General features: G+C 35.6%; 1 protein-coding gene across 2 annotated transcripts in view; it reads right to left on the reverse strand.

Annotated features, from left to right (window-relative positions):
• The window catches only part of Cip2a (cell proliferation regulating inhibitor of protein phosphatase 2A), a 49563-nt gene that overhangs the window by 31872 nt on the left and 4647 nt on the right, over positions 1 to 13044 (reverse strand). For both annotated transcript variants that reach the window (XM_008841425.3, XM_029567514.1), the window contains exons 3-8: positions 12300 to 12412; positions 10703 to 10797; positions 10158 to 10254; positions 8498 to 8620; positions 8246 to 8391; positions 5857 to 5932 (exon numbers count right to left, since the gene is read on the reverse strand). In XM_008841425.3, the coding sequence (XP_008839647.1) occupies positions 5857 to 5932; positions 8246 to 8391; positions 8498 to 8620; positions 10158 to 10254; positions 10703 to 10797; positions 12300 to 12412 (650 nt within the window). The remainder of the gene's footprint in view (positions 1 to 5856; positions 5933 to 8245; positions 8392 to 8497; positions 8621 to 10157; positions 10255 to 10702; positions 10798 to 12299; positions 12413 to 13044) is intronic.

Below are 13044 nucleotides of genomic sequence, written 5' to 3' on the forward strand. Positions count from 1 at the left end.
CATTTAAATTCATGTGTATGTTTTGAACTTGGTGTGATGTAGGGGATCAAGAACTTTATAGTCCATATGAATATTTAATTGACCCCACTGTCATTTACTGAAATAACTACACTTATAACTTTACACTTATAAGGAGACCAGTTTGTACTCTAGTCTGGTCCACTGAAAGTACTCCAACTCTATCATAACTTCATATTAAGTTTTGAAATCTAGTAATTTAAATGTTCCAAATGTTCTATTTTAGGATAATATCTTAGTTACTTTTCTAGTTGCTGTGATAAAGTACCTTGACAAAAGCACCTGACAAATCCAGCTTAAGGGAGGTTCTTCTGGCTCACAGCTCAAGGTTACTACATTCCATCATGGTGCAGGAGCATAAGGCAGCTGGTCACATTATATCAATTCAAGAAACACTGTGAGGAGTGCTTATGCTCAGCTCACTTTCTCCTTTTAGTATAGTCCAGGATCCCAGCTCAGGGAATGGTTGTTAATCACAGGGAATGGGTCAACCTACCTCTATTAACCTAATCTCCCATAGGCATGCTCATTAGCCCATCTCCATGTGACTCAAGAGCCCATCAAATTGACAACTGTGATTAGCCATCACAGATAGTCTTGGACATGTATGTATCTATAAATTTAATAAGGATCTCAATTCATAATACATAGAACCAAAACACTGGGCTGGCAAGATAACTCAGTGAGTAAAGGCACTTGCTAAGACTGATGACATGCATTTGACTGCCAGGACTGACATGGTAGAAGAAGAACACCCAAAACAACAAGAGTTTGAGAGAGCAGACCCCAGAGAGCCCTGAGCAGTACCACCTTCGCCACTGCCAACCTAGTTGCCATCACATCCAGGGAGGAGCCCGGGATATAGCAGCCACTGGTGCCAGTCACTATCACTGCAACCATAAGCAGGGAGGCCAGAAGACCCAGGACCTGCCCTCAGTGTCAGCAAGTCAGACAGTACAGGCAGCACTGGGGTGGCTTCACATTGATGGGGCCTGCCAGTGGGAACAAAAAGACGATCAAAAGGAAGGTTTTGAGAACAATCAAATGGTTCAATGTAAGAAATGGATATTGTTTCAATGGAAATGATACCAAGAAAGATGTTTTTGTACACCAGACTGCCAGAAGGAAGAATAACCCTAGGAAGTACCTTCACAATGTAGGAGACAGAGAAACTGTGGCATATGATGTTTCTGAAGAAGAAAAGGGTGCAGAGACAGCAAATGTTACAGACCCTGGTGGAATTTCAGTTCAATACATGTACTAAGGCAGCAGATTAAAACCATTATAGATGCTATTCATGTCATAGGGGTCCTCCATGTAATTACCAGAAGAATTACCAGAATAGTGAGAATGGGAAAAGACGAAAGTTCTGCGATAATGCTTCTGAAGGCCATGCTCAAGAACAAAGGCCTTACCACAAGCAAAGTTTCCAAGCTTGCTACATGTGGAAACCCTATGGGTGTTGATCACAGTATTCCAGCGCTCTTGTGCCGAGAAGTGATAGAGGGTACTGACAACCAGGTGCAGGAGAGCAAGAGTGAAAATAAGTATCTGGGTTACAGGTCACAATTCCGCTAATGCAAATGCTCAGGGAACTCTATACTATAACATGGCAAAGCGACAAAAGCAGCTGCTCTTGAGGTGGAGCAGGGTAAGGCTGAGTAAATGCCAGCTTACCATCTCTACCATCATTCAGTTTAGTCATCCAACAAGAAGAAATGAATACCAATGTCTACCAATAAGAAATGAACAAAAGACTGGAGCTGAACACCATACATGCTTACTCTTTGTTCAATGACCAGGCATACTAGAACTATCTGCATTGTCTATGCAGCATGGGTTCTTTAAAATTATTTTTACCTAAAGAGGTCTCTTTTTGCTAATGTTAAACACATTTTTGAAAAAAAGCCTGGTTTTTCTCAATACATCCTTAAAGTATTTAAAATTATTTCCCTTAAAGTTTTTAAATTGGAGGCTTGTTTCTACCTGCTAATAAAGGTCTTAAATAATTAAAATATCAACAACTCCCATAAAATCAGGGCTAAGGTTAGCTCAAGTGCTATAGCACTGCAATCCCTAGCCTGCCAAAAGGGTGGGGGGGGGAAAGATTTTTAAAAAAAATTAAAATTTGCTGAGTTTTAATTGACTACATGTTCTGAAGTTTTCCAGTAAACAAACTACAAATATATGTCTTATGTTTTTCTCAATGTTTTATAATTTCATAGTGAAGGCTTTGTTGGAATTTTGCCCTAAGATCTTAACTTATTAAAAAGACATTAAAATGACATATTAAAACTTTTCTTTTTGTCATCAGAAGATGTGTTTATAGGAGCTGATCTTATATCCAAGGACCTTGCTAGAGAAATTCAATTAATTTGTCTATATAGATTTTAGGTTTTCTATACTCAAATAAGGTTATTTGAACAGCAAGTTTCATTTCATAATTTACAACTTCTAAAACTTTTATTCATTTAGTTTGCATCACTGGGCTGGTTAGCACACATACTCTTTTATTCTTTTTTTTTAACTTTTAAAAAAAATTATTGAGAATTTCATACTTGCATATAAAGCGTTTTGATTAAGTCAATGCCACTCCCTCCCCTCCAACCTCTCCCATATCTCCCTATCACTTTTTCCAGGAGAGTTAACTTCATGTATTCTTTTTCTCTTTTTTTTCAAATGGGGCTTTTTGCTACTTTTAACATTCCCCCCCGAAGAGGTAACCCTAAAATGTGTTAGGGATTAGATAAGAGCTCCCAAATAATTTGACAGTTTGGCCTTTGGACAGAGTATGTTGCTAAGAGGTACTCTTTTATTCTTAATATCAAGTTCTCATGGTTTGCAAGTAAGAACGATGACAGACTAGTTTTTCTGGCAGTGACCCTAAGAGGGAAATGTCTGATTATTCCTAGTTAGCCAATTGTGCTGGATAGCTTTAGTGTCAACTTGACACACCTGGGTTGAGGGAGCCTCAATCTGGAAATTGCCTCTATTGGACTGGCCTGTGGCCATGTCTGAGGGGCATCTTCTTGATGAGTGATGTGGGAGGGCCCAGCCCACTGTGGGTGGTGCCACCCCTGGGCAGGTGGGCCTGTGTTGCATAAGAAAGCAGGCTGAGTAGGGGCCAGGGGAGCAAGCCAGTAAGCAGCATTCCTCCATGGCCTGTGCTCCAGCTCCTGCCTCTAGGTTCCTGCCCTGAGTTCCTACCTTGGGCTCCCTGATGAACTGCATGCGACCTGGGAGATGTAAGACAAATAAACCCTTTCCTCCCCAAGTTGGTATTGGTCAGAGTATTTTGTCACAGCAATGAAGAACAAACTAAGACACCAATTTTTTAAATTTTTGAATGTCTCATTATGTAGCCTAGGCAAGCCTAAATATTGAGATCTTCCTGCCTGTCTCCAGAGTACTCATTAGAGGCCTGTGCCATAAAACCAACTTTAGCTAATATTTATCATGAAAGGGTATAAAAGCTTTTCAAATGCTTTTCTTTCTTAAATGAAATGACATTATTTTTGTTTTTTTCTGTTAATGTCAGAATTTACATTACTTTTCAAATGTGAAACCACCTTTGTATTCCTAGAATACTTTTAATGACTAATGAAATGATTCTTTTAAAATACCTCTGGTTTTGCATTAATGTTATTATTTAGGATTGCAACTACACTTATGAATGATATTTTCTGTAGATAGCCTTGCCCATTTCCCAGTTTGTTTCTCTGTGATTCCTGGGCATATGCGAAGATTTGAGTGGTCAGTTATTTGCTCTGGCTGCCTTCTGCGATGCCTCCCCAACCATGTGACTATAAGGGCTTCCTTTTTTTTTTTTTTTAATTTTATTTATTTTTATTTTATGTGTATGCGTATATTGCCTGCATGTAGGTAAGTGCACCCATGTGGTACAATGCCCACGGAAGTCAGAAGAGGCTGTCGGATCCCCTGGAACTGGAGTTACAGACAGTTGTTAGCTGCCATGTGGGTGCTGGGATCTGAACCCGAGTCTTCTGCAAGAACAACCAGTGTTCTTAACCGCTGAGCCATCTCTCCAGCTCCAAGGGCTACTTTCTTTAAGCTGCCTTGGTCATGGTATTTTATCACACCAACAGAAAGTAACTAATACATTGTTTCATTCCAGGAATCCTTACAAAGCAATTATATTACACAGTCCTAGTCACACTATTATGATCCACTTAGATAAGAGTTTTTATACTGCTTACGAGAAAGGAATTTTAGACATTCTGAGGTTTAAAAAAATATAAGATATATTGTCAGAGAACTTCATCTTCATCTGATAATATAATCTAGAACAGACTCTGCTAAGTAACAAACAACAAAGATCTAAACAGAAAAAAAAATGAAAGCACTATTGAATACTCTTTGTACTATTTAAAATTATCTACTGTCTTCTAGAGTCTTTGCTTCAAACAAGTAGCTCAAACCCATACTAAACTTCTGTAAAACATTTTTAGAGTTAAGTCTGGCTTGGAATACAGCTGAAGTCCTATTCTGCAACAGAAACAAGTATCAATTACAACTGGATTATAGATCGACATGTAAAAGTTAAGAAATTGTAACACTTATTACAAAAGGTATTTGTGGGGCTGAAGATATGGCTCAACAGCTAAGAGCACTAGCTGCTCTTGCAGAGAACCTGGGTTTGGTTCCCAGCACCCATGTCCTAACAACTGTCCTAACTCCAGTTCCAGATCTGACACCTTCTCTGACCTCTGTGAACACTGCAAGACACAGGTGCACTCACCTACAAGCAGGCAATAAACACACACACACACACACACACACACACACACACACACACACACACAAAACTCCTAAATTCAAAATGAAAAAAAAAAGATATTTGCAAAAAGACATGTACATATATATATCTCCACTAAGAGTCTCAAATAGTTCAGGAGTAAGATGATATACAAATGGCTAATAAGCATGTGAAATATTATATTTTACCAATCATTAATGAAATATAACCTTAAACTATAATGTAATGCTACTATAGAACCATTAAGATGGCTAAAATGAAAAAGAAGGAAAATATCAAGTGTACTGACAAGAGTACAAAGTAATCGAATCTTCATATACCGGACTGAAGCCTTTGGAAACTTATATTACACTGCCTACTGAACAAATGTGTACCTATAAAACAGTGATTCCACTTCTAGGTACACTGGCCAGACAACACTTGTCTAGAAAATGGTACATACAAGAGTCTTCCCAGTAAACAATAGCCATCAAGGGTCTTAAACTATATGAAATATGGGGGAAGTCTCATGACATTAATGTTGAAGAAAGGTATTTTATGTTTAAGAAATACAAAAAGAAAATCTGATTTAACATATATGAATTCAAAATTAGGAAAAAATTGTGGTTAAAAAGTCATTAAAATGGTTGTCATCAGTAAGGCTAGTTGCTAACTAAGCAGTACAGAAAAGATTCCAGAGGACTTGTAATTTCCTCATTCATGACTTCAATATTGGTCACACAAATGTGTTCAGTTTCTAAATATTCAGAGAGCAGTGCATTTAGGCTTTTCTGTAATTTTAGTTTATTTAAAGTTTAAAGTTTAGAACAGGCTGGAGAGATGGCTCAGTAGTTAAGAGCATTGGTTGCTCTTTCAGAGGACCCAGGTTTGATTCCCAGCACCCAAATGGAGGCTAATAACCATCCATAACTCCAGTTGCAGTGGATCCAATGCCTTCTTCTGAACTCTGTGGGCAATGCACGACACAGGTACACTTAAACACATGCAGGCAATACACTCATACACATAAAATAGAAATATTTTAAAAAAAATATAGAACAAAATGTCATGTTTTTACATACCTTTGATGAAGAATCAGGGTCTTTTCCATTTAGAAGACCTAGTACTTGATTAAGACATGAAGAAAAGTGCTCATACCTAGGTTTAAAATTATACATTAAATGATAATGGGAAAAAACTGGAGGGTGGAAAAAGAGGAGTGGACTTGATCAAAACACATGTATGTATACATATATGTACAAAATACTTCAAAAAACTGATATAATAAATAGATTTGTAAGATATAAAGATATAAAATTTAACTATATTTCTTTTACCTTTTTTCATCTTCAAAAGTCTTACATTTTTATAGATATTATTGATTTATGATGCAGTTTTGTACACATTTCAACTTAAACTACGTATGTGAAAATGTAATTAACACAACCCAATGTACTGACTGTCATAGTATAGCAACGTAGTACACAATTGGTTACTCTTGTGATCTGATCTGAAACTGCAACCTCTAGCCACTGCCAAGCACTAGAGGGTGGAGAAATAATGTGCCCAGGACTTAGATTTGGATGTTTACCTTGATTATAAAAAGTACATAAGGTTGAAGGAAAAGTCAAAATTGAGCATATTTATAAAGATTAGAAAAGACCATTGAATGGAAGGCACTAAATAGATAAGGGAAATCAAGATAGAACAAAATGAGACTTACTGTACACAATAAGATATGCTTATGAGGGAGCTAGAGAGGTGGGTGGCTCAGTGGTTAACAGCACTGGCTGCTCTTGTTGAGGCCACGGGTTCAATTCCCAGCACCCACAGGGCAGCTGACACCCTCTTCTAACCTTTGTGGCATCTACTGACGTGGGTACATCTCCCTATATGCAGACAATACACTTATACATATAAAATAAAAATAACATATGAAAAAAAAATTTTAAAAGAAGATATGCTTATGAACACAATAAGCAAGAATGTGTAGAAAAACAAGTCTGACTAGGTACAAAGAAGGGAGCTCTAAGCAGGTGGAATTCTATTTTGTTTTTTCTGTCTATGAAACAAAGGTAAAAATCAGCTTTTCCAAGAAAGGCTACAAGAGGAAAGCAACATATAGTTGAGAGACATTGTTAGGAACCACGAAAAGGAAGCTGACTGAGAAAAAAATAAGAGGTCCAGCCCAGATACAGTCTTATGATTTTTCTCAAGCTCCAATTAGGAACCCATCATTATTAGACTCTGAAACAGATTGGGGTTTTAACAAATGGTAGCCACATTGGAAGCAATTCTTCGGATATATTCTGCAAGGTAGAATATGGTAGAAGCAAGGTAGGGAGAATGGAACCGAAAGATTTAAAGGACAATGTAATCTCACAGTGATACTAAACAAGATCAGCTTTCTGTCCTCTTGAGAGGCAGATACAACAGAATTTTTTAATTTGCTACAAAGTTTTTCTAACAGAATGGATAAATGAAGAGAAGATTGGTAAAGGGAAGATACTCTGGAAGGAAAAAAAAAAAGCCCTCATCCATGAAACTAAGGGAATACTTAATGTACTAGAGAGGCACCTGAAAACAGTCTTATCAACAGATGTTAAGGAAAAAAAGTGAAATGCTAATGTGAATGTGTCTTGGTATTGTATAATATCAGTTAACTATATACAGCAGTTAATTTTGCCCTACTCCTTAGGTTTTTGGTTTTTTTTTTAATTTCTTGACTTTGTTTCTGGAAGATCAGCGATTAGCTTAACATCCATCCACCTGCTGCTAAGACTCCATCATCTCTCTGTTCATGGCCATGGTAGGTTCTCAATAAACATGTTCCTGTCTTGAAAGCAATTTCAACAATTTCCTAATTTAAGATCCTAATGCAACTTAACCACTGGGGAAATTAACCTAAGATGATAAAAGGTCAGGAACTCTTGGAAAATAATTGCTACTTAGTGTCAAAATATAAACGATCACAAGAAACAGCTGTAAATAAGACATATGTTTCCATTTGACTTCATGACACAAAAGAGGTATGAGCCAAAGGAAACACTAAGCAAAAAACTTAAAAGTCATAGATACACTGACCTAATTATTTGTATGAAAAAATACATTTTCAAAGAATTACATTATTCCTAAAGACTTAAAACCAGTTTTAAAATAGACTGTTGAAAATGCCTGTATTTTAGAAAATAATATAACCCTACTGATGTAATACATAAGTTGAAACACACACACACACATTCTCTCTCAGTTTCTCTCTCTCAGTTTCTCTCTCTCTCTCTATATATATATATATTAGTTCAGGAAAGTAAAAACAATGAAAATTAAAAAAAAATAATTTAGTTCAATACACCTGTGAGTTACTTAAATCCAAGCTTACTATCTAAGAAGCTAGTATTAATCATCAATAACACATCTTACTTTAATAAACAGCAAAAAGAAGAGCTTGAAATTTACTAAAGCAAGTCATACCTGGTAAGATGGTCAGCAATTTTAGGATTCTTAAGGAGATCCATGAATAGGTCAACTGAATACTTTCTTGTTAGGGTACCATCACCATTTATAAGAATATTAAATATTAGTTGGAAAGTTTGGTGAATGTTTCGAGCATGGAATAACTTAAAAACAAATTAGGAAAATTAAATTACATACAAAAAATATAAGTTGACACCTTAATAATTTTTAAATTATAAACTCAAAGCGATCTTCATAAACAAAAATTACCTTTTCCCCCACCTCTTCATTTAGTGTCAAGCTGGATAATATTGAAAGTGCAAACACAACCACAGTCAAACTACTATGTGCTAGGAAGCTTATGAGAGTTCGATAAAAGGATTTCACATTACTCTGAGGGAGAAAATTAGAATAAAAAAAGTTAAATTTTGGCTGAAAAAGTATTAGACACAATTAGAAACTTACTGTAACTCTTTTAAGAAGTGATTCTTACTTTAAAAGATGAAGATTTTAAAGGGAAAGTTTAGAAAAAAGATAGATATGAATTCAAAGACTACTTGTTATAAATTTTTCTCTTATTTATTTATTTATATTTTTTTTTGTAAAGGTACAGAAATGGGTAAGAGGTGATTTTCTACACTTCCACACCTTACAACAAATAATTTAGATAGCAAATGAGAATGTCAATTTTAATAATTCAAAAGGGACACAACGAAGGAGAAAGAGCCACCTTAAACTCTTGTCTCAAGCCTTTAGCATTTAAGCTAATGAAAGAATGAAAAACTCTCCTAATTTTGGTGAAATGAAAACATTCAGCCAATTAGATAATTGGTCTTGTGTTATACATGTTGAGGCAGGAGTTAAAAATCTTTATTTATTAATTACCATTTAGGGTTGAGACTATTCTAGGGGTTAAGTGGAACGGGTACTTTCACATGTTGGTGACAGCAGCACAGAAGGTCTTGGTAAAGAATAGTTTCTAGATGGGAATTAGAAACAATTCAGAAATTAAAATCTCTGTATATATCCCCTCATTTCACTATACACAGAATGCTTTCTTTCTATAAATCCTTTCTAACATTCCCATGGCTCAAAATAAGTTCTACCTGCAAAGTAAGATCAAGACATAAAAATCCAGCACTTGAGGAATAAAATAGCACTTAATATCAAACAGGTAATTCTGAATAGTGTACAGCAGTGCAACATTCATAAAGTATCTTAAAGAATCTGTGAACTTTCTGGATTTAATATATTTCTAACTTCTAATAGCTAAGTAGTTACCTCATTTGAGTGCCTTTACTTTTGTTTTCCCCTAGGCGTTTTATGACAGGATCCATGTAGACCACGTTGGCCTCTACTCACTAAGTAACTGAGGCCAGCCTCTGCTGGCCTTGATGGGTGCCTTGCCTTTGTAGTATGTACTAGTTGTTAACGAGAGGCACTTATTCACGGATCTTTCAGGAAAAGTTGGCACTGGTAGTATAGAATCCCAAGGGTAGGTAAGTAAGAGCTGTCAGTAATAGACCTGCCTGCTAGTAACACAGAATAATTTTTCAATTCTTGCACTACTCAATATGAAAAATAGGGTTGCTAAGAAGCTTCAGAGATTAGTATTTGTGTGAATTCTTCATTTTTTCCATATACATAGAAACTAGAATGCCTTATGTTATTTATGTCAATTTGGTTCTACATTAGCCTTGATAGGTCAGCTAGATGGTCCTAACTTAAATTCTTAAAGAAAAACAGGGTTTGGGAATGTAACTCTGTAATGCCTTTCATGTGCAAGACCTTAAATTCCATACCAGGGATGGATGGGTACAGGGGGACTAAAAGAAAAAAAGAAAAACATGAGTAGGATTTAAAGTACAGAATCTACCACAAAACAAAATTTTTAAAAAGAAAAAAAACTAACAAAAAATTCCCTACTTACCAAAGTCTTTATGTGTGTTTGAACAGAAAGATTCTGCCGACAAAGATTTGCCAGTAATCCCAGACAAGGCATTGTTAACTCATTTTCAGAAGACTGGCTATTGTAAAGACAAAAAGCATGGTTATTATAAATTAGAATGACAGAGTAACACACATCTAAATTACTTCCTACATGTAAAAATGATTAAGACAATCATATTCTGAATAGCACGGGTCATTTTGAAACCAAATCATCCTATTCAACTGTATCATAGAAATATGGAAATAACTGACAGAGTGACCATGTGGTATTTCATCGTATTCACTTACTAAGAACATGCAATGTTCACCTTCATTAATATTTTCTTTCTAAATTGTTGAGTTTTAGTTATGAAAATTAAAGCTTCACTGCAATATTCAATTCTTGAACTCATCTAAGAAGAGGAAGCAAAAATTAATCTATGTTTTAAAAATTAGAAAACATTACCTAGGAAGAAATGATTTATCACAGTTTTAGCTTAAAAGTAAACCAATAAATTATTTGATTACGTTTTGTTGCATACTTACATATGAGCAATCAGGAATGTAATTAGGTCATCTATATTGACACCAGAATGGAATATCTTGACATTATAAGTTAACTTCTGCAAGAGTTGGATGCACTGAGGATAAGAAAATATACATGTGAAAACATAGTGTCTGTTCATGAAAATTGAATACTGCAAATATTTTGAGCACATCATTTTAGGAAGAAAATGCTAGGTTAAGAACTCTGCACTTTCCCAAGTTTAGTTTTATTTTAAAACACACAAAATGATGAGACAACTAAGAAACTTAGGACTCATGTCTTATTTTACACATTTTGACACATTTTATCTCACAGCATTCTCAGTGCTGTGGATTGAGCATGGCTTAATTACGTCCCCTAAGGGTCCACTGAGATTAAAGTCTTAGTCCTCAGGACAGTGTTATCAGAAGGTAGCAGACCTTTTGAAAGGTACGCTCTGGAAGGGGGTCCCTAGGTCACCAGCGATATGTATTTCCCATGTCACCCTGTTGGTAGTTCTCAAGAAAGGCAAATTATATAAAGGGAACAAGTTCCCAATATGTCTCCCTGTCCCTCTCCTGACATGTGACCATGTTTCCACCATTCTCATCTACCATGATTGCAGCCAAAAGAGCCTTTGTGAGGATTAAGCTGATACAGATGGCACATTCTTGAACCACCCAAACTGAGATAAATAAGCCTTTTTTCCTGATAAAATGAACTATTCCAAGTACTCACCTATAACACAAGGATGATTAGCATGGTCATCTGCCTTGTTCCCTTAATCACATTAAACTTGAATGAGAGTTGAATTAATTTTAAGATACCTCTCTCACATATTTTACCTCTATAGCTGCATGTCAATAATTGGTTGATCTTTTTCTTTCTTACAACTGACTAATTTTAGATTCAATGAAATCATGGGCATAAAAGCTTTCAAACTAATTAAAACTAAAACCATAGGTTTAAATTTTGTAGGATGCTTCAACAGACTAAGATTACATACCAGCCCAAATTATAATTTTAATATGAATATTTTATATTTCAAAATACAGATTATCTGTGTTAGTTAGTTACAATATTTATAAGTTAAGGGAGTTATGGTACAGGTGTGTTTATCTGTTCCCTTCTTGAGAAATAGTTAAATAGTTTATGTGTGTCCAACCAGTTCTTAATGAGAACTATGAACTATAGTGATTTGAATGAGAAATGTCCCCAATAGGCTCAAGTATTTGAATTGGTCCCTGATTGGTGACACTGTTTGGGGAGGTTATGAAACTCCTAGGACAAGGAATGTTACAAGAGGAAGTACATCAGTGGGCAGGCTTTGAGAGCTTACAGTCTTGTTCCAGTTTGCTCTCTGTTTTTGGCATGTGGTGAAGGATCTGATCTTTCAGATTCCTGCTCTGGTTGCCTCCTGCTATGCCTCCCCTGCCATGATGGACTGTTTATTCCTATGGAACTATAAGTCAAACACATTTTGGTCATAGTATTTTCTCAGAGCAACAAAAATTTCATATTTACTATACCACAACAGTTTATGAAAGCTATTACCAATTCTGATCTGAAAATAAAAGAAGGGGAATAAATCACAGTATACTGTGAGGATCTAGATACCTGTAACAACACTGAATCATTATTGAAAGTGCTGCTCCGACAAACCACTCCTGCCAGCACACTATTCAGATTGTATATATTCTGAAGACAGTCTCTGGTTTCATTGTCTACAGCTATAAGTTGAAAAGAAATGGCATTAAAATACATCATTTTTACATATAGTATTCATTGGACAAAAGTAAAACAACTTTCTTTTATATAAACATTTTCAAAGATAAAACATGATATGGATATTTACCTACATTTTGTTTTGTGAGACAGGACTCACTCAGAGGCATAGGCTGGCTTGGAACTCATTATGTAGCCCAGACTGGCATTGAACCTATGAAAACTCCTCTGTCTCAGTCTCAGGAGTGCTGAGATTACAGGAATAAGTCAGCATGGCTATTATATTAATGTCTACCAATTTCAAAAGTTTTAAATGACTTTTCTATATAGAATATCAAAGAAAAAAAATTGTTTTTCACCCTTGTGGAAACTTCACTGTTAAAACAATGTAACAGCTGCAGCTGGTGGTATATGCCTGTGATACTGACACCGTAGTGTAGGCACTGAGGTGGCTGAGGCAAGAGAATTTTGAGTTCTAACTTAGTCTGGGCTACACAGTGAGATTATCACCTAAACTTCTTTTATAAACCCAAAGACCTCTAAAATGTAAAGGCTATTACTTTAAAATATATAATTTAAATTAGAATTCCATATAAGATTTAATATAAATTAAATCATACTTTCATATATATGTTTT

The sequence above is a fragment of the Nannospalax galili genome, unplaced genomic scaffold (genome assembly GCF_000622305.1).
Source record: "Nannospalax galili isolate Female #2095 unplaced genomic scaffold, S.galili_v1.0 scaffold261, whole genome shotgun sequence".
Taxonomy (NCBI): Eukaryota; Metazoa; Chordata; class Mammalia; order Rodentia; family Spalacidae; genus Nannospalax; species Nannospalax galili.